The sequence below is a fragment of the Oncorhynchus clarkii genome, chromosome 13 (assembly GCF_045791955.1).
Source record: "Oncorhynchus clarkii lewisi isolate Uvic-CL-2024 chromosome 13, UVic_Ocla_1.0, whole genome shotgun sequence".
NCBI lineage: Eukaryota > Metazoa > Chordata > Actinopteri > Salmoniformes > Salmonidae > Oncorhynchus > Oncorhynchus clarkii.
This window is the reverse complement of record NC_092159.1, coordinates 54,775,322-54,798,957: the sequence shown is the minus strand read 5'-3', so window position 1 is coordinate 54,798,957 and position 23,636 is coordinate 54,775,322. Positions and strand designations below refer to the sequence as shown.

General features: G+C 41.0%; 1 protein-coding gene across 1 annotated transcript; it reads right to left on the bottom strand.

Moving 5' to 3' along the window:
- Window positions 1-1,027: 1,027 nt before the first annotated feature.
- On the bottom strand, window positions 1,028-22,239 carry LOC139365100 (lipopolysaccharide-induced tumor necrosis factor-alpha factor homolog). Its single transcript, XM_071102479.1, has 5 exons — window positions 22,130-22,239; window positions 8,586-8,782; window positions 6,979-7,047; window positions 2,689-2,833; window positions 1,028-2,505 (listed from the first exon to the last, which is right to left on the bottom strand). The coding sequence occupies exons 2-5, from the start codon at window positions 8,764-8,766 to the stop codon at window positions 2,400-2,402; spliced, it is 501 nt and encodes a 166-aa protein (XP_070958580.1). The 5' UTR covers window positions 8,767-8,782; window positions 22,130-22,239; the 3' UTR covers window positions 1,028-2,399.
- Window positions 22,240-23,636: the final 1,397 nt, after the last annotated feature.

The window sequence follows — 23,636 nt, the reverse complement described above, 5'->3', positions numbered from 1 at the left end:
CTAAATAACAACTTATTTCAAGAATGTACTAATGAATACAACCCATTATTCTCACTAAATCCAGTGCTTGACTTGACAGGAATAGGTGCCAGTTCTATTTACATTGAGATGCAGGAGCTCCACAATACTGTTGAGCTAATAAGAGGTGCAGGAGATCCACAATACTGTTGAGCTAATAAGAGGTGCAGGAACTCCACAATACTGTTGAGCTAATAAGAGGTGCAGGAACTCCACAATACTGTTGAGCTAATAAGAGGTGCAGGAACTCAAGCAGTAGAACATTTGAGGTAGTCAGATCCAGTGAATACGTCAGCATCAAATGACCGTACTGTACATGTCCGGGGATGTTGAACAAAGCACAAAGGACTTGAGTGTTTTGAACAGCACACTGGAGTTTCTAGAAACAAACATCTAACGTATGTATTCATCTCTCCCTCATTCCCTGTGTGACCCTTTCTAATTGTTGAAGAGCAATTGTCTTTCATGAGAGTGTGCACTAAACTGGAGCATTCAGTTATCAGGAGCAATTATCAAGTATGTCATTGAATTGCAACTTGAAAACTCACTTAAACTCGTGAAGAGCACTTATTCTATCAGACGTCAACTGTGTCTCAGTTTAATTTCCACTTCCTCTATCTAGCCCAACAGGGACAATTTCTTAATTGTGATACTGGTCTGGACAGATGAAATGTTAGTTACAGAAAGTTGATGGACTGTTGCAGGAAATTTATACAATGAGTTTTACAGGAATTGGAGCGTTCCAATAATCACATCTTCTTCCTGTTGTGTCCATGGGCTAGAGAGAGAACAAGTCATTTCCTCTCAAATCCGTGAAGAGAAATGAACAAGTACACACTTTGGAAAAAAGAGAGATAATTGGGACGCAACCCTGGTGAGATAAAGTTCTAGCACTGTAGCTGTGAAACCAGTGAGGTTTGAAGTATTCACAGTTTATGGATGACAAATAACTGTTGGCAGTCTGCTCAGGCTTCCTATCTGTTCATAATAAAACATGCTGAGTCATCTCTTCAATACAGACAACTTTAATCAGAGCTTTACAGAGCAACTAGACAGGAAGTGAAAAGACAACCATAAGATCCATTGTAATTATTGACAATGGTCTTTTATGACAAATGAGCAGTAGAACGTTCAGAGGAAAAAAGAGAACGAGATCGGTGAGGGAACGACTGCAAGAGTGTAATAACAAAAACATCTCAATGTAACAATATTACAATAAGAAGTATGATGGTGAGATATACACATCTCAATGTAACAATATTACAATAAGAAGTGATATATACATCTCAATGTAACAATATTACAATAAGAAGTGATATATACATCTCAATGTATCAATAAGAAGTGATGGTGATATACACATCTCAATGTAACAATATTACAATAAGAAGTGATGGTGATATATACATCTCAATGTAACAATATTACAATAAGAAGTGATGGTGATATATACATCTCAATGTAACAATATTACAATAAGAAGTGATGGTGATATATACATCTCAATGTAACAATATTACAATAAGAAGTGATGGTGATATATACATCTCAATGTAACAATATTACAATAAGAAGTGATGGTGATATATACATCTCAATGTGACAATGTTACAATAAGAAGTGATGGTGATATATACATCTCAATGTATCAATATTACAATAAGAAGTGATGGTGATATATACATCTCAATGTAACAATATTACAATAAGAAGTGATGGTGATATATACATCTCAATGTAACAATATTACAATAAGAAGTGATGGTGATATATACATCTCAATGTGACAATGTTACAATAAGAAGTGATGGTGATATATACATCTCAATGTATCAATATTACAATAAGTAGAGTGGTTTAGAAGTTCCTTTACTTTCATGGACTTCAGACGAGTACAGAACTACAGTGAAACAGCTATAGCGCAGCTACTACCAGTCTTTGGTATCAGGATTCTCTTTGGTAGTCACTACAAGGGTCAAGTCTGGCCAGGGACCTGATGGAGCTTGGCACTTGTGGGTTTGAATTTCCGCTAGGACAACCCATACAAAAATGGATAAAAGCATCTGCTAAATGGCATATATTATGTAGTATTTTGTGGAGCTGAGGGAAGCTCACCACCTGCTCAGGGACTATATAGGATAGACATAACCCTTTTGGCTACCCCTGGGTTGTATTCATTAGGCACCAAATGGAAGAAAATGGACTGAAAAAGAGAGGGACTATCTGGACTTGTCCAATAAGAATGAGTTTTTGTTTCTTCGTTGTAAAACATTTTCCAACCTCACATGCCCTACCTCATACATTTACAGAAACGTTGATTTGATTGAAGTGCCATGTCCCAGTCCTTCAGATAAAGGTAGTACAGTCAGGTCAAATGAATATCAAATGCGTTTGTAGACGTAGACGATTTTGTTGCAGTTGGGACAGCTGTGATTCACGTCTTTACATGAGTCTACACAGAAAGGGATGGCGCAGCATGGCCAGCACCTAGAGGGTAAACAGTGGAGTTAATGAATTCTCTCTGTCAAAATGGTACCCTATTCCATAATTCACTAATTCAAGGTATGCCTATAGGCTTTAGTTGAGAGGGCTAACACTTGTGTGGTGCACGGGTTTCCTACCCCAGTCGGTCATATACACAGCATAGCATTACAGAATGATTTCTCTCACCCAACAATGAAGAGGCCACCACAGATAAGCCAGGTGAGCAGGCCAGAGTTGGTCTCTGTCTTGGTGACCACGTGCTGCTGGCAGTGGGGACACATGGTCGAACCTCCGACCTCCATCAGGCTAGGAGTCATTATTACCTGGGTCACTAAGGAGAGAGAGAGACACACACAAGTTTAGGAGACATTATTACAAGGGTCACTGAGGAGAGAGAGAGAGAGAGAGAGAGAGAGAGAGAGAGAGAGAGAGAGAGAGAGAGAGAGACAAGGTTAGGAGACATTATTGCATTTGTCACTGAGGAGAAAGAGAGAGAGAGACAAGGTTAGGAGACATTATTGCATTTGTCACAGGAGAAAGAGAGAGAGAGACACACAAGGTTAGGAGACATAATTACATGGATCACTGAGGAGAGAGAAAGTTAGGAGACATTATTACATGGGTCACTGAGGAGAGAGAGAGACACAAGGTTATGAGACATTATTGCATTTGTCACAGGAGAAAGAGAGAGAGACAAGGTTAGGAGACATTATTACATGGATCACTGAGGAGAGAGAAAGTTAGGATACATTATTACATGGGTCACTGAGGAGAGACAATGTTAGGAGACATTATTAAATGGGTCACAGAGAGAGACAAGGTTAGGAGACATTATTACATGGGCCAGTGAGGAGAAAGAGAGAGAATGTTAGGAGACATTATTACATGGGTCACTGAGGAGAGAGAATGTTAGGAGACATTATTACATGGGTCAGTGAGGAGAAAGAGAGACAATGTTAGGAGACATTATTACATGGGTCACTGAGGAGAGAGACAATGTTAGGAGACATTATTACATGGGTCACTAAGGAGAGTCAAGGTAACCAAGTTCCCCATCAAGTTCCATTTTTTTCATGATTATTTTTCCTAACATTTCCCAATCTTTTATGTTTTTCTTCTGTCCATCTTTCTTTTCTTGCCTCTTCCCATGTCATTTGTCTCTCTCACTTTCCATCCATCCTTCTTCACAACTTTATAAGGGGCACCGATGTGGCACAGATTGGAGTGTAATTGAAGAGAGTAATGTAAAAGGAACTGTTTAGTGGATCATGAATACAACTTCAATTTCCCTTATCTAGAAAGACAGAAATAAATATGTGAAAGTCAATGCTGACACCTGGTGGTCTGCTGAGTACAACTGCGCTTTAGAAACGTTCTACACACATGCGCAAGTGCACGTGCACAAACACAGTTGAATTGCACTTCCGGAATAGTAGCCCAAAGAGAATCAAATAACCTTCCCTTTCTAAAGACTAAATATTTACTCAGGCATCGTTTTGTTCTGCTAAACAGTTATCCACAGCAGATAAGGTTATTTCCTTTGAACCAGTTTACTGTAGAATATTAACCTGGTCGCAGACCTGTTTGTGCTCATTGTGACAATTACAGCAATGGCGTTGTAGATTGCACATCTGGGACCAATGCTAGTCGAGTCTGCCTGAGAGCTGAGGAAGGAAAGCTGATCCAGGATCAGAGACCATTCATTCCCACCAGTCTGCTACACATTTTAGAGTGCCTCCAAATCAAATCAATCATGATTGGCTGGCACCTCTCTGGCACAGCACAATAACATCAGTGTTAGAGAAGGGTCAAAACCCAAATGGGTGAGAGAGTCTCTCTCAAATGGCACTCTGTACCCTATATAGAGCACTAGTTTTGACCAGGGCCCATAGGCCCTATAAAGGGAATAGGGTTCCATTTGGGATACAAGTCAGAGAAGAAAAGCCTCGTCCAAAACATGTATGGAAACATTAACTGGCTATCTTATGAATGGATGCACAGATGCTGCTTTCTGAACTTTGCATTCTGTAACTTCATATCCCCTGGTTTCTCAGAGTAGCTCTGACTGAGACATTCTGTAACTTCATATCCCCTGGTTTCTCAGAGTAGCTCTGACTGAGACATTATGTAACTTCATATCCCCTGGTTTCCCAGAGTAGCTCTGACTGAGACATTATATAACATCATATCCCCTGGTTTCTCAGAGTAGCTCTGACTGAGACATTCTGTAACTTCATATCCCCTGGTTTCTCAGAGTAGCTCTGACTGAGACATTATGTAACTTCATATCCCCTGGTTTCCCAGAGTAGCTGACTGAGACATTATATAACATCATATCCCCTGGTTTCTCAGAGTAGCTCTGACTGAGACATTCTGTAACTTCATATCCCCTGGTTTCTCAGAGTAGCTCTGACTGAGACATTATGTAACTTCATATCCCCTCGTTTCCTGGAGTAGCTCTGACTGAGACATTATATAACTTCATATCCCCTGGTTTCTCAGAGTAGCTCTGACTGAGAGATTCTGTAACTTCATATCCCCTGGTTTCTCAGAGTAGCTCTGACAGAGATTCTGTAACGTCATATCCCCTGGTTTCTCAGAGTTGCTCTGACTGAGACATTCTGTAACTTCATATCCCCTGGTTTCCCAGAGTAGCTGACTGAGACATTATGTAACTTCATATCCCCTGGTTTCCCAGAGTAGCTGACTGAGACATTCTGTAACTTCATATCCCCTGGTTTCTCAGAGTAGCTCTGACAGACATTATGTAACTTCATATCCCCTGGTTTCCTGGAGTAGCTCTGACAGACATTATGTAACTTCATATCCCCTGGTTTCCCAGAGTAGCTGACTGAGACATTATGTAACTTCATATCCCCTGGTTTCCTGGAGTAGCTCTGACTGAGACATTCTATAACATCATATCCCCTGGTTTCTCAGAGTAGCTGACTGAGACATTATGTAACTTCATATCCCCTGGTTTCCCAGAGTAGCTGACTGAGACATTCTGTAACTTCATATCCCCTGGTTTCCCAGAGTAGCTCTGACTGAGACATTATGTAACTTCATATCCCCTGGTTTCCCAGAGTAGCTGACTGAGACATTATATAACTTCATATCCCCTGGTCTCCTGGAGTAGCTCTGACTGAGACATTATGTAACTTCATATCCCCTGGTTTCTCAGAGTAGCTCTGACTGAGACATTATGTAACTTCATATCCCCTGGTTTCTCAGAGTAGCTCTGACTGAGACATTATGTAACTTCATATCCCCTGGTTTCTCAGAGTAGCTCTGACTGAGACATTATGTAACTTCATATCCCCTGGTTTCTCAGAGTAGCTCTGACTGAGACATTATGTAACTTCATATCCCCTGGTTTCTCAGAGTAGCTCTGACTGAGACATTATGTAACTTCATATCCCCTGGTTTCTCAGAGTAGCTCTGACTGAGACATTATGTAACTTCATATCCCCTGGTTTCTCAGAGTAGCTCTGACTGAGACATTATGTAACTTCATATCCCCTGGTTTCTCAGAGTAGCTCTGACTGAGACATTATGTAACTTCATATCCCCTGGTTTCTCAGAGTAGCTCTGACTGAGACATTATGTAACTTCATATCCCCTGGTTTCTCAGAGTAGCTCTGACTGAGACATTATGTAACTTCATATCCCCTGGTTTCTCAGAGCAGCTTTGGATACAGTTCATTGATATTCTGGGAGTTTTTTTTCCAGTATTTCCCTTTAATTTCTCATTCCGGAAAATGCTGTTTAATTCTTTCCATGAGTTCCTGTTCCCGCCCACCTCTCCTGTCCAGGACCTTCCTGTACAAGCAGGCACTGCTCAGACTGCCCACACAGAGAGACTGAATATGTTCACATTTTCATATGAATGCGCTGTGGCGGGAAACCGGACAAAACAATACTGTTTCAGTCTGAACTATGTACAGCTATTGTTGGAGGGGGCAGTTTGGGTCAATTCCAGGGCAATAATTCTACTCAGGTCACAAGCTGAGGTCACAAGTCATGTCAGGCATTTGGGTTACTCTTTGAGTAAGTTCCTTATTTAGCTTGCATTGACCCCAATTAACCCTTGATTATGTGTGTGTGTGTAGTCCCCACAAGTATAGTAAACAAACCAAAATGTGACCAACTGGGGACATTTTGTTAGTCCCCTCAAGGTCAAATGATATTTCTAGGGGGTTTAGTGTTAATGTTAGAATTAGTGTTTGGGTAAGAATTAGGTTTAGGGTTAGGCGCTAGGGTTAGTTTCAGGGTCAGGGTTAAGAGCTAGGGTTACGTTTGGGGTTAAGGTTAGGTTTTGGGGTTAAGGTTAGGGTTAGGGGTTAGAGTTAAGGTTAGGGATAAGGTTAGGGGTTAGGGAAAATACGATTTTTAAATGGGACTGAATTTTGTGTCCCCACAAGGTTAGCTGTACATCACTCTGTGTGTGTGGTGGAAGTGGAAGTATCAACTCACCGACTGGCACCGGTCCACCTGGTCCAGAGGTGTACTGTGGTGGAGGTGTGTACACACCTGCTTGGGGACCTTGAATAGGAGAGTAAGATCCCAATCACAATGTGGTCACAATGCAATGAACATGTTGTTACTATACCACCACGTACTGTGGAATAAGATTGTACCTAGTGGTGGAAATGGACTTGATTAAAGGGAGTTTTACAGTTTTACATAGCGGTTTGCCTTTATGTAGATAGTTTTCTGACCTCGAAAGCAGTGTGTTGTTGAAGGTTGCTCGCTCAGACTCCTTTCAAGGTAAGGAAAAAAAAAATCTAAATATGTAACATTGCTGAACTATCATTTTAACTGGGTTAACCCACAAAGGGGGGTCTGGGGGCAAACTGATCCAGATAGTTGCACCATATCATCAACAAAATTCACCCCCAGTGAAATTCATTTCCAGTTCCAATGGGTTCCACCCCATTTCCAGTTCCAATGGGTTCCACCCCATTTCCAGTTCCAATGGGTTCCACCCCATTTCCAGTTCCAATGGGTTCCACCCCATTTCCAGTTCCAATGGGTTCCACCCCATTTCCAGTTCCAATGGGTTCCACCCCATTCCCAGTTCCAATGGGTTCCACCCCATTCCCAGTTCCAATGGGTTCCACCCCATGTTCTTCCCTTGATAAGAGCTTGTTTACATATGTCTGGATAAGAGCATGCACTGTGATAAATGACTAGAATGTGCATAGCTAAATATAATGGTCAGGGTTTATTGTGTGCGTAGGTGTTTGCCTGTTTTTCCACACATATCTGGCACCACACATTATTGACATTGAAGGGGAGTGTTTCCAAAGTGGTGTTACAAAATAGTACTTGAAGGATGTAAGTGTTTTCTGTGCTGTAATCCAAAACACAATCAATATGATTCAAAGGAGGGGAAAGAACACTGAGAACTTTTTAAACAGTATGTTCATACTTTATAAGTGCTTGAATGGTTTGGGAGAACTGAAGAAATAGGGTACTTTCCAATGCCTCCATTCTCCACCAGTGTAGCCAAAGAGCAGGACAGACAGACATACAGACAACCGCCAATCAAGCTGTTTGTTGTTGTTGTGTGTTCTTACTTGGCTTGGGCTGATTGTATCATATCTACAGTGTAGCCAAAGAGCAGGACAGACAGACAGACAGACAACAGCCAATCAAGCTGTTTGTTGTTGTTGTTGTGTGTTCTTACTTGGCTTGGGCTGATTGTATCATATCTACAGTGTAGCCAAAGAGCAGAACAGACAGACATACAGACAACCACCAACCAAGCTGTTGTTGTTGTGTGTTCTTACTTGGCTTGGGCTGATTGTATCATATCTACAGTAGTTGCCACAAGGGGCAGAGAACGTTCAATTCATCTCCATAGACCCAAATGTGTATTTTAAAAGAGTTTGTTGTGTGTCCTGTCGTCTTTAAGATGTAGTTGATAATGGCGAAGAAGAAAAAAATATAGAAACAAACATTCTAAGCTAGAGGTATTTTTTGTTGCAAAAACTCATGTGAAAATGCTTGGTTCTCACATGCAGAATATACAGTAAATCCAGCCTTCTAAAGTACAATATGAACCAGTAGACACTCACCTCCCTGGTAGGGACCAGGCTGGAACCCTGGTTGTGGAGGACCAGGGGAGGCAGGGTATCCGCCTGGGGGCTGGGGGTACAAGCCTGGCTGGGGGCCCTGGCCTGTGGCTATCCCCCCATAGTTCATGGGAGGTTCTGGGTGAGGGGCAGAAGTACCATCCCCGGGATAACCTTTCTCCATCTCGACTGATCTCCACCTGCAATGAGGGAAACTGTTGGTTGTGTTTATTTATTTGTATCCCCATTAGCTTTTGCAGAAGTATCAGCTACTCTTCCTGGGGGTCCACAATAAAACAAAAACATGAATAGTAAAAAAAACACTGACACACTGATACCCTACAGAAAGACTTCATGGTATGTTGCCTGAAAATAAATCTGTCTGGGCCTCCTGAGTGGTGTAGTGGTCTAAGGCACTGCATCGCAGTGCTAGCTGTGCCACTAGAGATTCTGGGTTTGAGACCAGGCTCTGTCGCAGCTGGCTGAGACCGGGAGACCCATGGGGTGGCGTACAATTGGCCCGCCGTCGTCTGGGTTAGGGGAGGGTTTGACTGGCAGGGATGTCCTTATCCCTTTGCGCACTAGTGACTCCTGGTTAAGTGGGCATTGTGTCAAGAAGCAGTGCGGCTTGGTTGGGTACTGTTTCGGAGGACGCACGGCTCTCGACCTTCGCCTCTCAAGAGTCTGTACGAGAGTTGCAGAGATGAGAAAATACTGTAACTACCAATTGGATACCACGAAATCGGGGAGAAAAGGGGTAAAAAGTAAATAAAAGAAATCTGACAATGTTTTTAAGAAGTCCTATGAAACATTATAAGACTAATAAAAAGTATTTATTTTGAGCCTATAGGCAACATGAAATCAAAAGGTATTTTGTTTGTTAAACACACTTACCCTGACCACTGTCAACAACTATATATGTTATGGTAGGCTAAGAATATAATGGAATATAACGGAATAAAATACAAATAATATTTTCCCATCACAGGAACATGTGGAACCACTGTCTAAAATCCACATTTCATCCCTTTTTCAACCTCTGCAGGTTTTGGAGTTGTCTATACGTGATCGAGCAAAATCATGCACTTAATTTAGGCTACATTATTGCATGACAAATGGTTCTGATCAGTGATAGTCAAATCAAATAGTATTAGTCACATGCGCCGAATACAACCTTACAGTGAAATGCTTACTTACGAGCCCCTAACCAACAATACAGTTTAAAAAAATACAGATAAGAATAAGGAATAAAAGTAACAAGTAATTAAAGATCAGATAGATGAGAAAACAAATAGATAAGCTATACCACCTTCACTTATTTGCCCAGCCAGAGAATTAACCAAATATACACACAGAGATTCAGTGAAACAAAATCACATTGATGAAGACAAGTCAAAGGTTTTGGGTCAGTAGTAGGTCTAGGCTACTAAGCGACTGAAGAGGAAACTAATCTATTTGTTACGCTACATTCGCATGTTGGCAAAATGTTCTGATCATGGGCAATAAATGAGCCAACTTGACAAGATGATCATGAGCAGCACTCACCTCAACGTAGCTAACATTTCCACAACCTAGCTGTGGCCTATAACCAATATCCAAACGGAGCCTCAGTGAAAAGAAAATACATTTGACATTAATTGAATTATTAAGACCAGTCCCCACTCGTCTCAGAGCAGCCCGAAACGGCACTGAAGTTGACCACACGCAGCAGGCTATTGCTTCAATAAAATGTATTATAACAATTGGATGACTTTGGGAGTTTCAGTAAGCAACAATTTGATGCCTTCAATTGAATTAGCCTACTTTTATTCAGATATTTTGGTCATTCAGTGATATTCATTCCCAAAGTAATTCTTTATGGATCCATCCAGTTGTGGTTATTAAGAAACAGTGCATATGGTGGTGGGCTTTGCGAAGATGGATGAAGTGACATGCCTCGCAAAGTTCAGAAAGGAAGATAGTAGTAATGACCACTGCCTAGCAACCATCAAGACCTTAAAAATCTTGGCACACCCATCCCTTTAGCGGGATCATTTGTCAATATCCGCTGATTTGCAGAGCGCCAAATTTAATTTTCATGAAATCACAAGTGCAATATACCAAAACACAGCTTAGCTTGTTAATCCACCTGGCGTGTAAGATTTCAAAAAACCTTTACAGCGAAAGCTATCCAAGCGTTTATGTTAGGACAGCTCTCTCAGCAGACAAAACATTAAACAGCAAAGTAGATTGCTTTTCTGACTTTCGTGACCAATCAAATTAATCGCTTAAGATCATCTGATGATCTTCGGATGTTTGCACTCACGAGACTCCCAGTTACACAATAAATGTTAGTTTTGTTCTATAAAGATTATTTTTTATAGCCAAAAACCTCCATTTGGTTGGCGCGTTTTGTTCAGTAATCCACAGGCTCGTGCAGGTCACGACGGGCAGACGAAAATTCCAAATAGTATCCGTAAAGTTCGTAGAAACATGTCAAACGTTTTTTTATAATCAATCCTCAGGTTGTTTTTACAATAAATAATCGATAATATTTCCATCGGACTTTAGCTTTTTCAATAGGAGAGAGAGAGAGAGAGAGAGAAAAGGTCTGCTCCAAGCTGTTGGTGCATGCAAAACTCTGGGGACACCCAGCTATGCACTGACGCAATGTGATCATTCTCTCTCATTTTTCAGAAAGAAAGCCTGAAACTATGTCTAAAGATTGTTCACATCATGTGGAAGCCATAGGCAAAGGAATCTGGTTGATATCCCTTTAAATGGAGGGAAGGCATGCAATGGAACAGAGAGGTTTCAAAATAACAGCACTTCCTAGTTGGATTTTCCTCAGGTTTTCGCCTGCAATATCAGTTCTGTTATACTCACAGACAATATTTTGACTGTTTTGGAAACTTTAGAGTGTTTTATCTGCCAATTATATGCATATTCTAGCTTCTGGGCCTGACAAATACGCAGTTTCATTTGGGTACGTTTTTCATCCAAACATCAAAATACTGCCCCCTAGTCTCAAGAGGTTATTAAGAGTGTAGTGCATGCCAATGCCGCCTCAGCATTACGGCTACATTTCATACTAAGCCATATGCAGAACTTTACCACAATCATGACTAGGCCAGTTCACGGAAATAAAAGGCTTTGATACCGGCTACACCTTTCAGACATAGAGAAAAGGTGAAACAAAGTTGGAGGGATGATAAAGTCGGCGGGATGCTAAAGTTGTTGGAAAAATGTATTGGTTTGACAAGGACAGTGATGCAAATTTAAAATACAATGATATACAAACAACTAAAGCATAATACGAACAATGCAACTAAAAAATGTTGTGTGTGTTAGAGTGCGTCTGTGTGTGCATGTGTTTGTGTGCGTGTCCACATACAGTCCCTGCCGTTCCATATGTTTTTTAATCTGTTTTTAAAAAGGTATTTAGCTTTTTGCTTTAGTAATTGGAGATGGATCGATTATGGCTCTGTATAATACTGTGCATTGCCGTGAATTCATGTTGGACTTTGGGACTGTGAAGAGACCCCTGGTGGCATGTCCTGTAGGTTGGCTGAGTGATTAACCAACATATTTTATTTTTTAATAACTAATAATTAGTTATTAAACAACTAATTGACTGAAGTTGGTTCAATTTAGTTCTTCTTTTTTTTGTGAGCCGAACACGTCATTTCTCTAGAGAGAAATTAAATAATTAACGAGAGAAATCAAGTTAAGAATCATGTGGGATGCTGGGCTGAAGGGAGTTTTTATTAAGCAAATATTCAAAGAAATACAGTGCAGAAATGTGGTAATTAACTGCAATGATCATAATCCATTGCGCCAGTTTTTATTTTAGCTCAAAGACAGATCAGAGAGGAAGAGATGAACCAAGTGCGTTTCTATGGGCTTATTTTGGACCTAAACCTTTCACCTGCCTTACTGCCTTTGGGGAAAATACTCTCATTGTTATGGCATCGTCATTGTATATGGATCTCTGGAAGGATACTCTTTTAAGCCTGCTAAATTAGATTTGATGCACACAGACCACATCAATGAGGAATGTACGACAGGGACAGAGACAGTTTGTGAAAAAGTATACCTTATGTACTTTGACAAACGAGTAAAATTATTGATGTCAGACAGCTCTGTAGCATATAATGCCTTCAGAAACTATTCAGACCCCTTTCTCAACATTTTGTTACTTTACAGTGTTATTCCTCAGCAATCTACGCACAATACACCATAATGACAAAGCGAAAACATTCATGCAAATTTATTCAAAATAAAAAAAAATAGGTATTCAGACCCTTTGCTATGAGACTCGAAATTGAGCTCAGGTGCATCTTGTTTCCATTGATCATTCTTGAGATGTTTCTACAACTTGATTAGAGTCCACCTGTGGTAATTCAATTGTTTGGACATTATTTGGAAAGGCACACACCTGTCTATATAAGGACCCACAGTTGATATTGCATGTCAGAGCAAAAACCAAGCCATGAATTCGAAGGAATTCATGGCTTGTTGAGACACAGATCTGCGGAAGGGTACCAAAAATGTTCTGCAGCATTGAAGGTCCCTAAGAACAGTGGCCCCCATCATTTTTAAATTGAAGAAGTTTGGAAACAAATCAAAAGTATTTATATAGCCCTTCGTACATCAGCTGATATCTCAAAGTGCTGTACAGAAACCCAGCCTAAAACCCCAAACAGCAAGCAATGCAGGTGTAGAAACACCAAGACTCCTCCTAGAACTCGCCGCCAGGCCAAACTGAGCAATCGAGGGAGAAGGACCTTGGTCAGGGAGCTCACAGAGTTCCTCTGTGGAGATGGGAGAAACTTTCAGAAGGACAACCATCTCTGCAGCACTCCACCAATCTGGCCTTTATGGTATAGTTGCCAGACGGAAGCCCCTCAGCAAAAGGCACATGACAGCCAACTTGGGGTTTGCCAAAAGGCACCTAAAGACTATCAGACCATGAGAAACAAGATTCTCTGGTCTTATGAAACCAAGATTGAACTCTTTGGCCTGAATGCCAAGCGTCATGTCTGGAGGAAACCTGGCACCATCCGTATGGTGAATCATGGTGTTGGCAGAATCATGCTGTGGGGATGTTTTTCAGCTGCAGGGACTGGGAGAATAGTCAGGATTGAGGGAAAGATGAACGGAGAAAAGTACAGAGATCCTTAATGAAAACCTGCTGAAGAGCGCTCAGGACCTCAGACTGGGGCAAAGGTTCACCTTCCAACAGAACAATGACCCTAAGCACACAGCCAAGACAATGCAGGAGTGGCTTCAGGACAAGTCTCAATGTCCTTGAGTGGCCCAGCCAGAGCCCAGACTTCAACCCGATCGAACATCTCTGGAGAGACCTGAAAATAGCTGTGCAGTGACGCTCCCCATCCAACTTGACAGAGCTTGAGAGGATCTGCAGAGAAAAATGGGAGAAACTCCAAATACAGGTGTGCCAAGCTTGTAGCGTCATACCCAAGAAGACTCAATGCTGTAATCGCTGCCAAAGATGCTTCAACAAAGTACTGAGTAAAGGGTCTGAATACTTATGTAAATGTGACATTAAAAAACTGTTTTTGCTTTGTCATGATGGAGTATTATGTGTAGATTGATGAGAAAAAAACGATTTTATACATTTTAGAATAAGGCTGTAACATAACAAAATGTGGAAAAGGTAAAGTGGACTGAATACTCTCGGAAGGCACTCTACATAGGCAGGGTAGCTAAATAGTATTAGTAAAGACAGTACTGTACTGGGACCACATAACTTTAGATGGCCTCACTGGATGACTGCTACTGCCTGAGCAGAGATTAGATGATTAATTTAAGGAACAAAAAATAATAAAATCTAATAAAAACTAAGAAGCAGTTCATCTCTCATCCACCCCTTAACCAGGAAAGACTGGAATGCATCTTGTTGATGTTAGGTATGTGTGCAGTTAAGGGTAAGGCGTGCTGTTATGCTTTGAACCAGCTATAGCTTTGCTAGGTCTTTTCTGAACTTGACCATATTACCGGACAGTAATCAAGATGAGACCAGAGCCTTAACAACTAGTACAGTTTATTATTAATCACTCATTCTGATATTGACTAACTCCTTATTTAGACTTTCAGTGAGCTCCCTGGCTTTGGGTGCTAACATATAGAGTGTATAATCATCCATATACAGTCATTCTAGCTTTGTGTAAGACCAGTGGCAATTCATTGGTAAAAATAGAGAAAAGTGATGGCCCAAGGCAACTGCCCAGAGGGACACCACATTGTACATGTCTGATGTTAGAAAAGTTTTCATTGGGTTCTATTGGATAAATAACTCTCCAACAATGTGATGGCAGGTGATGTAAAGCCAAAGCAAGTGAGTTTCTTCAATACCAATTTATGATCAATAACATGATAAGCTGCATTGAAATCTAACACTACGGCTCCAACTATTATATTATAATCAATCTATTTTAACCAATCACCTGTCCCCTAAGTCAGTGCAGTACAAGTTGAGTGCCCTTCTCTATATACATAATGAAAATCAGTAGTTAACTCTGGAAAAACAGCATTGTATTTGGTTAAACACAATTCTCTCCATCAGTTTACTAAGAACAGGCAGCAAACTGATTGGGCGGCTGTTAGAGCCAGCAAAGGGTGTTTTACTATTTTTAGGAAATGGAATTCAGGTAGCTTCCTTCCACACCTGTGGACACGCACTCCTTTAGGCTTTGGTTAAAGATATAGCAAATAGTGGTGACAATCCAGTCTGCTACCATTCTCAATAGTTTCCCATCAAGATTGTCTTCACCTGGTGGTTTACCATTAGTGATGGATAACAGTAGTTTTTCCACCTCTCCCACACTAACTTGACCAAATTCAAAACAATAACCCTTCTATTTCATTATTAGATATTTTATACAAAAATATGACAGTTCCCTGTTCAGTGTTGTCATTTCCCTTCTGAGGTTTTCCACTTCACTAGTGAGAGTCATTGAAATGATTGGCAACACCAAAAGGTTTTGTTGTAAATGACCCATCAACTTCAATGAACAATGGAGATTAATTGGGTTTTCAGCACATGTTATCAGTTGAGGTACTCCAAAGTATTTTTCCATTGTGTTTTATGTCATTTATCTTGGTTTGGTAATATAATTTATTATTTTTGTTAAGCTTAGTCACAACATTTCTCAATTGACAGTATGTCAACCAATAACCTGAGCAGCTCTTTAGAATCACATCTTTGAACCATACAATTTGTCAATGCATCATCAATTCAGGGGGCTCTACAGTTCTCACAGTTGATTTCTTGCACATCAACAATTTGCATAAATCATTTTACAAATACTTCCAGTTCTGCATCTGGATTCACTTCCCCATACGCATCAGATCAACATAAATGTTTAACATCTTCAACAAAAGAGTCCTGAGAAAATATTTTGTATGATCTCTTAGAGCTTACTTTAGGCCCAACCTTTGGCTTTCCTTGTTATTGTCACAATGTTATGGTCACTACAGCCAATGTTGTTGTGTTGCATTATATTATTATGTTGTATTAAGCACCTGGTCAGAGTTTCTATACCTACCATACTTATTTCCATCTCCTTTTTCTTCCTACCACACTTCCTGCGGGTTGCCATGACAACTTCTCACAAAAAACATGCGTTTGTTTACCTATAGCTACTCCTACACAACTCTTATTCTATAATTTTTCTTAAAAGAAAAAGTGAATGTGAAACAATGGGGTCAATTGCTGTAGAATACTAAGGAGGAAGTGGAAAACTATGTTTTTCCTCATCTCTCAATAGTGTGTGACTATCCTATGACCATCTGTCTTTGAAGCCCAGGCTTTAGCTCAGTGGACAAACAGTCTTATGGTGTTGTTGAGTGGTGATAAATGTCACAGATCTCACAAAAACTTCCCTTGTACTTTTCTAGACTGGGGTTCTTGAATTGTGGAACTGAAATGTGAGCCAGTTCCCTATTATCTGGTCTAACCAATGAAACACTTCAGACAATAACACATTGGGGTTGTTAAGGGGGTCCCAGAAGAGACTTAACTCAAGCATGTAGAGAAACAGTAGCGACCATTGTCCCTCATCTAAAAAAATGGCACAGAGTAAATGGCAGCAGTTTTACGAGCACCTAACCAATTGCGCTATGTGGTTTTTTTTTGCGTTATTTGTAACTTATTTTGTTCATAATGTTCTGTCACCGTATCTTAATGCAGAAAATAGCTTCTGGATATCAGGACAGCGATCACTCACCTCGGATTAGACAAAGATTTTTTTTTCGTCAACAAGCAGGACTCAGAGGACATTCTTCGAACACCCGACAAGGTCAACATCCCCGTTATTGGCAAGAGAAAGAAATGCAGGTACAGAGGTCACAGGGCAGGGTGCCTCGTAAGGATCCGCAGAAGGCGAGTGGGAAAGCTTCCGCTACCGTCAATATTACTTGCCAACGTACAATCATTGGACAATAAATTAGATGAGGTACGATCATCAATATCCTACCAACGAGACATCAAAAAATTGTATCATCTTATGATTCATGGAATCGTGGCTGAATGATGACATGGATATTCAGCTAGCGGGATATACGTTGCACTGGCTAGATAGAACAGCACACTATTTGTAAGACACAGTAAGACACTATTTGCCATCTATACTTTTCGTGGCTGTTTATTTACCACCACAGACAGATGCCAGCACTAAGACTGCACTCAGTCAGCTGTATAAGGAAATAAGCAAACAGGAAACTGCTCACTCAGAGGCGGCACTCCTGGTGGCTGGGGACTTTAATGCAGGAAAACTTAAATAATTTTTACCTCATTTCTATCAACATGTTAAACGTGCAACCAGAGGGAAAATAACTCTAGATCACATGTACTCCACACACAGACACGTACAAAGCTCTCCCTCACCCTCCATTTGGTAAATATGACCACAATTCTATCCCCCCGATTCCTGCTTACAAGCAAAAATCAAGCAGGGAGCACCAGTGACTAGGTCTATAAAAAGTGGTCAGATGAAGCAGATGCTAAACTATAGGACTGTTTTGCTATCACAGACTGGAACATGTTCCAGGATTCTTCCAATGGCATTAACGAGTACACCACATCAGTCACTGGCTTTATCAATAAGTGCATCGAGGACGTCATCCCCAAAGTGACCGTACGTACATACCCCAACCAAAAGCCATGGATTACAGGCAACATTAGCACTGAGCTAAAGGGTAGAGCTGCCGCTTTAAGGTGCGGGACTCTAACAAGAAGCATATAAGAAATCCTGCCATGCCCTCAGACGAACCATCAAACAGGCAAAGTGCCAATACAGGGCTAAGATTGAATCATATTACACCAGCTCCGATACTCATCTTATGTGGCAGGGCTTGCAAACTATTACAGACTACAAAGGGAAGCACAGCCGCAAGCTGCGCAGTGACATGAGCCTACCAGACGAGCTAAATCACTTCTACGCTCGCTTCGAGGCAAGCAACACTGAGCCATGCATGAGAGCATCAGATGTTCCGGACGACTGTGTGATCCCGCTCTCCGTAGCCGACGTGAGTAAGTCCTTTAAGCAGGTCAACATTCACAATTACCAGGACGTGTACCCCGAGCATGTGCTGACCAACTGGCAGGTGTCTTCACTGACATTTTCAACATGTCCCTGATTGAGTCTGTAATACCAACATGTTTCAAGGAGACCACCATAGTCCCTGTGCCCAAGAAAACTAAGGCAACTTGCATAAATGACTACAGACCCGTAGCATTCATGTCCGTAGCCATGAAGTGCATTGAAAGGCTGGTAATTGCTCACATCAACACCATCATCCCAGAAACCATAGACCCACTCCAATTTGCATACCACCCAACAGATCCACAGATGATGCAATCTCTATTGCACTTCACACTGCCCTTTCCCACCTGGACAAAAGGAACACCTACGTGAGAAATCTATTAAATTGACTACAGCTCAGTGTTCAACACCATAGTACCCTCAAAGCTCATCACTAAGCTAAGGATCCTGGGATTAAACATCTCCCTCTGCAACTGGATCCTGGACTTCCTGACGGGCCACCCCCAGGTGGTAAGAGTAGGTAGCAACATATTTGCCACACTGATCCTCAACACTGGAGCCCCTCAGGGGTGCGTGCTCAGTCCCCTCCTGTACTCCCTGTTCACCCACAACTGCATGCCCAGGCACAACTCCAACACCATCATTAAGTTTGTAGACGACGTAACAGTGGTAGGCCTGATCATCAACAACGATGAGACCGCCTATAGGGAGGAGGTCAGAGACCTGGCCAGGTGGTGCCAGAATAACAACCTATCCCTCAACGTAACCAAGACTAAGGAGATGATTGTGGACTACAGGAAAAGGAGGACCGAGCACGCCCCCATTCTCATCGACAGGGCTGTAGTGGAGCAGGTTGAGAGCTTCATGTTCCTTGGTGTCCACATCACCAACAAATTAGAATGATCCAAACACACCAAGACAGCTGTGAAGAGGGCACAACAAACCCTATTCCCCCTCAGGAAACTCAAAAGATTTGACATGGGTCCTCAGATCCTCAAAAGGTTCTACAGCTGCAACATCGAGAGCATCTTGACTGGTTGCATCACTGCCTGGTACGGCACCTGCTCGGCCTCTGACCGCAAGGCACTACAGAGGGTAGTGCGTACGGCCCAGTACATCACTAGGGCTAAGCTGCCTGCCATCCAGGACCTCTACACCAGGCGGTGTCAGTGGAAGGCCCTAAACATTGTCAAAGACCCCAGCCACCCCAGTCATAGACTGTTCTCTCTACTTCCGCATGGCAAGCGGAACCGGAGCGCCAGTCTAGGACTAAAAGGCTTCTCAACAGCTTTTACCCCCAAGCCATAAGACTCCTGAACAGATCATCAAATGGCTACCCAGACTATTTGCATTGTGTCCCCCCCATCTCCTCTTTTCAGCTGCTGCTACTCTCTTTTTATCATATATGCATAGTCACTTAAACTATACATTCATGTACATACTACCTTAAATTAGTCCGACTAACCGGTGCACATTGGCTAGCCTGAAGGTGGGGTTCGCCCAGGGAGCCATACAACCTAGAACCACCACTGCTCATTAGTCTGTACTACTATAAGGTCATTACTAACCCACCTGTTTAAACAAATCAACTTAATATCAAGCATTTTACTGGCTGTATCAGGTGGTGTTAGTGATGGGCAAGAACAAATATGTGCACCTCTGTTGAGCCCCAGAACCAGGATAAAGAAACCCTGCTATATGTTAATACTCCCACGTCTCGTTCATCACTCGGCTTATAAGTAAGCTTGGAAATTGAGGCAAGCTATATGTTATCTGGCTGCTGTATAAACCCATTAAGAAGGAGTAATGTTGTAAATGTTGCCTTGAGACAGTGGACTCCCCCTGTTTCCCTCCCTATGTCCCTCTATCTCTCCTCTTATTGATTAGATAAAGCCTCTGGATAACCTACTAAAGCTTTCACATTATCTAAATGGTGTACTTGGACATGGATGAAGTAGTGCATCTGTATTGTAGTGAATGATACATCTGCATTCTGAAGTAGTGTATCTGTATTGTAGTGAATGATACATCTGCATTCTGAAGTAGTGCATCTGTATTGTAGTGAATAATACATCTGCATTCTGAAGTAGTGTATCTGTATTGTAGTGAATAATACATCTGCATTCTGAAGTAGTGTATCTGTATTGTAGTGAATAATACATCTGCATTCTGAAGTAGTGTATCTGTATTGTAGTGAATAATACATCTGCATTCTGAAGTAGTGCATCTGTATTGTAGTGAATGATACATCTGTATTGTAGTGAATGATACATCTGTATTGTAGTGAATGATACATCTGTATTGTAGTGAATGATACATCTGTATTGTAGTGAATAATACATCTGCATTCTGAAGTAGTGTATCTGTATTGTAGTGAATGATACATCTGCATTCTGAAGTAGTGTATCTGTATTGTAGTGAATAATACATCTGCATTCTGAAGTAGTGTATCTGTATTGTAGTGAATAATACATCTGCATTCTGAAGTAGTGTATCTGTATTGTAGTGAATAATACATCTGCATTCTGAAGTAGTGTATCTGTATTGTAGTGAATAATACATCTGCATTCTGAAGTAGTGTATCTGTATTGTAGTGAATCATACATCTGCATTCTGAAGTAGTGCATCTGTATTGTAGTGAATAATACATCTGCATTCTGAAGTAGTGCATCTGTATTGTAGTGAATGATACATCTGTATTGTAGTGAATGATACATCTGTATTGTAGTGAATGATACATCTGTATTGTAGTGAATGATACATCTGCATTCTGAAGTAGTGTATCTGTATTGTAGTGAATAATACATCTGTATTCTGAAGTAGTGTATCTGTTTTGTACAGTAAAGCTGTTAGTATGGTTGTGTTTTTCAATATTATGAAATTGCTTACTGTAACTGTATATTCAAGCTATATTAAGTTGAGTCTATACAGTAAACATACAGTGTGTATGAGGTTGTGTGTCAGTGTTTAAACTCTACCAGTGGAGGCTGCTGACAGGAGGACGGCTCATAATAATGTCTGGAACGGAGTGAATGGAATGGCATTCAACACATGGAAACCTTGTGTTTGATATTTTGTTTTTATACCATTACACTCATTCCGCTCCAGCCATTACCACGAGCCATCCTCCCCAATTAAGGTGCCACCAACCTCCTGTGCACTCTACCCTGAGTTGGCTCCTACTCAGAGTAAATACGGCCAGTCAATTTCCTCCAGCTCGGTGCCATCTCATCATGCTGTCATGAACTCACACCAACAATTTTAGTACACAAGTAGTGCCACACCCTAACAAGGATTTCCTCACGATTAACTGTAGATGACAGAAAGACATTCCCTTTCAACACAGTCATTTTAACAGCTTCTCCTCTCTTCTCATAATAATACTATTTAACAGAGGACAGACAAACATAAATCTCTCCTATAACACAAATACTGCTGTAGAAAACAGGATAAAATACAGATGTTGGATCTTAATTTGACCAGTTTGCTACAGCAGGGAAAATATCCTACAGCAACAGGAAATGTGAACTATTATGTAGATTATAATTAAATGGACATTTTGTAGGGGTTGATACTTTTCAAAGTGGAAATTTCAAACGTTTAAGTTCTCCAGCAAGAGGGTGATCAAATTAAGATCCTACATGTGTAGGCTCCATACAAGATGAATTAGTAGACAAACATTTACAAGTGACGGTCTGTATCCCAGGCTTTAGGCTAGCTCTTAACCCCAAACCTCTACTACAGTATGAAAGGCCGTTCAGGTCTTGTGTCAAAATGAGCACATCAAATAACACTATTTGGTAAATCAAACAAGACTATTTCACGCGTCAAATAACACTATTTGGTAAATCAAACAAGACTATTTCACGCGTCAAATAACCAAGACGACCGTGACCTGAACGGTGTCGCATACTGCAGAGCGTAATACTCCTCTCCTCCTTATCCCCCCCAGTCCATGGTCTCCTAAAGGAGAGAATCTCTAATCCCTGGCCCAAATACCTGAAGGATTCCTGGGGTGAACGACTGGGCTGAGGACCTGGAACTATCCGGTCCTGGGAGAAAAGAAAGACTGAGGTACCTTTGGTTTAAGAGCGAAGAAGAAGTGGTGGGAGGAGGAGAGTGTATGAGAGGGAGGAGGAAAAACAAGCTTCCCAAGACCTCCTACAGTTTCTGATATTACAGGAAATGGTTTAACTGTTGAAACTCTTACCCTACGTTAGCATTGGGACCTCCTGTGTTTTGTGATGCTGTTCAAGCAGTTGCAATCAAAGGAAGGTGTTGAAATACCACTGGAGGCTGAAGGAATGAAAGAGTTCCACAAGAACATGCAAACAAAAGAACCTGCTCCAATACAGTTTCAGTGAAAGAGAAGCAGATGAAGAGAGAGGGAGGTCACGATGGGAGGGAGAGAGAGATTGAGAGAGAGAAATGGAAACAGAGGAGAGAGAGGGAGTAAGACATTCATAAAAAGAATGATTGTGTTTGAAAAATTGATTGTATTTTGAAGCAGTTTGGGCCGACTGTTCCGTCATTAGCTTTCAGGAGAATCCCCGCCCATCACAAACTCATATGATGCCTGACCTCAACCTTTCAGTGGTCACACACCAACGCATGCATTGTTTAGGGTGCTATTTACAAAGGGTTCCGTGTGCTCACAGCTTAATCCTACAGTTAACACTGGGCATGAAATATCGTGGACTATAGTCTATATGACATAATTGTAAGAATATATGGAAATATCAACAATTTATTAAGGGATTGTCATCCTTACATAAAGGGTGGATAATAAAATTATAATACAGTTAATTATTCATTAATCATTTATATTAAATAGTTATAAAAATGCACCACCTATTTTTGTCAATAGGGGAAAAAATCTTACTGTGAGAAGGAGTGGAAACATCAAGAAAACAGCCGATCAATAGCCAATTAATTTACTATGAGATGTCTGAGAAATATTGGATATATTCTAGATATTAATTCTAGAAACAAATTAGTATAAAATGAATATTTCCACAACCTGTTGTAATTTGAACTTCCTGGATGGTGAATATGATTTAATGCCTGGTCTCTCTCTCTCTCTCTCTCTTTTAACCTTTATTTTACCAGTTTAGTCACATTGAGAGTAGAAACCTGTTTTACAAGACAGACCTGGCCAAAATAGCAGCACACAATGGAAAACATGCTTCTGTTAATATTTGGATTCTCTGACTGTGTAAGACTCCACATTATGAACATTAGACACAGCACATGGTGACAGACAGGGGAATAACTTTGATTGGAGATGTGGGGGGTGGGTTGGGGGTTCTGGCCTAGGGGGCTCTTCCCCATGATTTGTTTTTTCCAAATAGAGTTAATTTCATTCACTACAACTTCAACACAATCCAACATGGTCCCATGGCATGGAAATATGAGAAAAACATAAAAAACATCTAATGAACAGCCTAACCCTAAATTTGAGATATTGCACAGGGCTTTTACCGCAAACTCAGCTTACTGGACCTGG